Source organism: Primulina eburnea, chromosome 14, assembly GCF_022965805.1.
Source record: "Primulina eburnea isolate SZY01 chromosome 14, ASM2296580v1, whole genome shotgun sequence".
NCBI lineage: Eukaryota > Viridiplantae > Streptophyta > Magnoliopsida > Lamiales > Gesneriaceae > Primulina > Primulina eburnea.
Genome location: NC_133114.1, coordinates 628733 through 632962, shown reverse-complemented (window position 1 = coordinate 632962; position 4230 = coordinate 628733). Strand labels below are relative to the sequence as shown.

General features: G+C 34.7%; 1 protein-coding gene across 1 annotated transcript; it reads right to left on the bottom strand.

Annotated features, from left to right (window-relative positions):
* Positions 1–563: 563 nt before the first annotated feature.
* LOC140812874 (syntaxin-32-like) lies at positions 564–3597 on the bottom strand. The gene is made up of 5 exons (XM_073171244.1): positions 3152–3597; positions 2323–2573; positions 2013–2185; positions 1532–1732; positions 564–1036 (listed from the first exon to the last, which is right to left on the bottom strand). The coding sequence occupies exons 1-5, from the start codon at positions 3381–3383 to the stop codon at positions 877–879; spliced, it is 1017 nt and encodes a 338-aa protein (XP_073027345.1). The 5' UTR covers positions 3384–3597; the 3' UTR covers positions 564–876.
* Between the last annotated feature and the right edge of the window lie 633 nt (positions 3598–4230).

The window sequence follows — 4230 nt, the reverse complement described above, 5'->3', positions numbered from 1 at the left end:
GATAATTTTGTATAGAATATTTGTATTTCACATGTGTCCTATATTGCTTGGTATCCATTACAGTCAAATTTTACTTGGAATATTTTATGAGTGAGTCTCATGTGAGACGGGTCAACTATACCCATATTCACAATAAAAAGTAATACTTTTAGCATAAAAAATTATACTTTTTCATGGATGATCCAAATAAGAGATCCGTCTCACAAATTCGACCCGTGAGACCATCTCACACAAGTTTTTGCCATATTTTATTATACTACAATTGTTTTTATACATGTTCAATACAAATTTTGGTACCAAGTATCAAATTTTTTTTAAAAAAAATCGTTATTGTAGACATTGTAGTCTTATATTTTTTATATTAAAATAAAATTTAAAACAACAAATTTTGAATAAATATTTTTTTACTATAGTAAAGAAAAGTAGTGCAATAATCATTGGTAATTAATTTAAATGTTAATTAATTTAAGATATTTACGTAGTAAATTAAATGTGCGTAGCTCACTTTGTAGGAGAAAGATTTCACTTGTAAAACTAGATACAAACATCAAAAGATCCAAGTGTAGGAGTTTAAAGCGCATTCCATAGAGAAAATAAGAACCAAGAAACAAATTTTGAATACCAGTACTTTGAAGTGACCATCACAAAACTTTCTTCTCAGCATCCAACATTTTACATGACAATACACATGAATCCACGAATCCCCCGAGCAATTACAGTTGCCATACACAGGAGAGAACAGTATGCAAAAGTTTTGTAAAATCTTAAGACCATCTCCAAAATATAAACAGCATTTTCCGATATAAACATACGAAATTATGAGTACACCAAGTCGTCTCACTGTATTTCGTGGCACGGCCGTCTTGACATTATTCATCATGCCACGAAGAAAAGGAATATCATCAGAAAGAAAATCAATACAAAGAATATTTTGATCATCAGCCATCTATTTGATGAGATGCTATTGAGATACTTGAGCAGAGCTCCTTGAGCGCCCTCCACGTTTGCCACTGTGTCATCCATGTTTTCATCAATCCTACAAACATTTCCACCCCAAGATTTAAATACGCAATCAGAGGAAACAACTGAACAATTCAAATTGAGACAATTCTTAAAATATATGGATGTAATCCCAATCCAATGGGGAATGAAATGTGCTAGTTCACAAATGAGAGAAAGTGATGGAACAGTGCTAATCATCTACAAATTAACAAACCATTTCATCATCTTTTCTCATCATTTATCCTACATTCATATTCGAAATGCATTTCACACATATGAGCACACAGTGTTTGAAAGTGAATTTAAGCTTCACCAAAACCCAAAATATGATGTGATTACGTTCTGTCTACTCTGAATAAAATTCAATGATTAACGTTCATTAACAAGACTACAATGCCAATGATATCTAATCAAAACAGTTATTATGAAAGCTGAAAACAGCTAAATAACGTTGTTTAGACTTAGAAGCCATGATGATTTATGCCAGAATGTTGCGAGTATATGATAAGAAAATGGCCCTTATGTCAACCTGATAGCAATCTCTCCTTGCTGAGAAACTAAAGTAGCCAGCTGATTGAAGATATTGCCCAGCTCGTGAATTGTTGATTCTACATTTTGAAGAGCCTCTGCTCTACTCTGCATGTAGCTGTCTTGTAATGGAACCATCTGCTGTTGCTGTTGGTTCTGTTGCTGCTGCAACAATGGCTGAGCCTCCCCATCCACTTGATTCCTGTTACAGGAATGTCAGGAATCACAATACAAAAAAATTCAGCCCTGCAAATAAATCTGTTCATATCTGGGTATGTTATGACGCTTTTTCGTCGGAATCATAAAATATTTGACCCTGACCTACATTCAAGTCCTTGAAAAAACTATTGCGGCACTTAAACTGTTAATAAAATAATCGTCAATCTCACCGTTTTTTCAATTAAAGGTGAAAGCAAAGAAAGTAAAAAGCAAACCAAGAATCCTTGAAACCAACTGACTCGAAATACACATTGTAGACTTACTTTGGGAATAGTTGAGTTGTAGATTGTGTCCCGCTAGCCCAAGGAAGAGGGGGAGCAGAGGTACTGGCAGCAGACTTTGCAGCCAAAGGACGCTGGCGAACAAAAGGATTTGCAGGGTTCTTGGAAGCAGAAGAAGAAAATAACTGCCTTCTGTTTTCATGAACCTTCAAGTTCTGCAAAAATACCCCACAAAATGTAATTTGATTCAGAGAGTGGGACAAACAATATTTGAGTAAATGTTCGCCAACTAAAAAAGGAATAGAGAAACACATTCATGGATACAAATGTTGGCCGCAATTTCTCAGCTCACCTCTGTTCGCATGGTCAAAACTTCCTTGAATTCCTTCGTGGTGCTCATTAATCGATTTTTCAAGTCATCTACGACTGTGGTAGAATGACTGGTGGTATCACTGGATGTATTCCCCGTTTCATTATGTGAATTGCTTAGAAGCTGGAGTTCTACTACAGCAGAGTTAAGTGCAGTTATATCTTGCTTAATAACAGATGTTATCTCCTGGATTTCCAAGGTGGGATCATCAAAAACTGAAGTCCTCTTCGCCACTGGGGTAAAAAGGATGAAATCGTCAATTTGATCACACCACTCCATAAAGATAAAGCAACGTCACAAACTAGAAATACAGGATTTTCAAGCATAATATGAAAAACAGGATAGAGTACGATTGCTCATATAGAAGTGTGCCAGGCGAGGATATTTATATTCAGCTTGATTGATTTTTAAAACCTCGACAACAATATTACATTGACTTGATTTTTGTTAGCTTAAAGCAAGATCATCGAAGCAAGACATAAAACTTTGCACTTGAATTAGTTCTTTCAAATCATCATCGAGAAATTAAAATTTGTGGGGGAACCAAGACATAATGATCCAATTGGCATCCCCACAACTTCGTATTCTTCAACCGCACCACCAAATTTAAGATGCAAAATAAAAAAACAAGCAGTAACAATGCATATAATTTATAAATCAAATGGAGCTCTAAGTCATGTACAAAAGTATGCATGAATAACCATAACGAGTATATCCATAAATCGCAGTCATACACGTTCAAAACAGAATCCCAATAGTTAAAAATAACCATTGTTGATAGGGGAAAGAAACCCAAAATTCACTCGCTCACATTTTGCCAGTTTAGATAGCTTTTGCGAGGTCTGATGAATCCCGAGCCCAATCTTCGACGCTCTCCGATTGAATTCCGACTGCATAGCCACCACGGACCGCGGTTCCTCGAGCTTCGATCCGCTGCTGCTCGGCCCATTCTGCGACGATGGTGACTTCTTTACCCTTTGCGCTATCCCCAAAAACTCCTGCGTCCGATCCCGGATCGACGCATTCCCACTCTTCACCGGCATTTTCGCAACACAATAATATCAAAATTCCAAGACCAAGATAAACATAAACATTAATTAACAAAGAAATGCCCCGGAAATTCAAGCAAGCAACTTTGGATGATAACTGACAGATCTTAAACCGTCCGATTCGGTAAAACCTCCGATGCAACTGGAAAAGAATCTACGATCCAAATGAGAAGATTACGGCGAAAAATTGATCCCAATTGCCATTCATTCGTGCTCTGTGTTAAATGTTGATGATAATGCCAGATCAATTTCCATATTGGCAGATCGTAAATTAGTGAAACGCCAATTATACCCTCAGCTTTGTTGTTTTCCCATTTTTTACACGTGTACAACGCATGGAGTCTGCGGAGTAACGACGGCACTTTGCATTTTGCCACTGCTGTAACAGTAAATTCATTTTTAAAAAGAAATCATATTGAAAATATATTATATTATTCCTTCAAAAAGAAATACAGTGATTTTTCCTTAAATAAAGAATTTATTTTTATTTTAATACAGATCAATTAATTAAATTAATGTACAAACAACATTAGAATATATATTAAATTTTTTTTACTTTAAATAATATTTATATCAACTTATGTATTTATATCTACTAGTATTTAACCCGTGCGATGTACGGGATGATATTTTTAAAAATTAGTGAAAAATGAATAGATATTTAAATCGAAAAAAATATTATAATTATAAAAAATAAAAACTATTTTTCGCTAATTTTAAATAACTTTATTAAATACAACGCCTGTCGATTAAATTTTTTTTTTTGCTAATAATCACTATCATATATCAAAGTTTAGATTGTGATAGTCTAAGACAATGACATGATGCTTATCATGTTTAG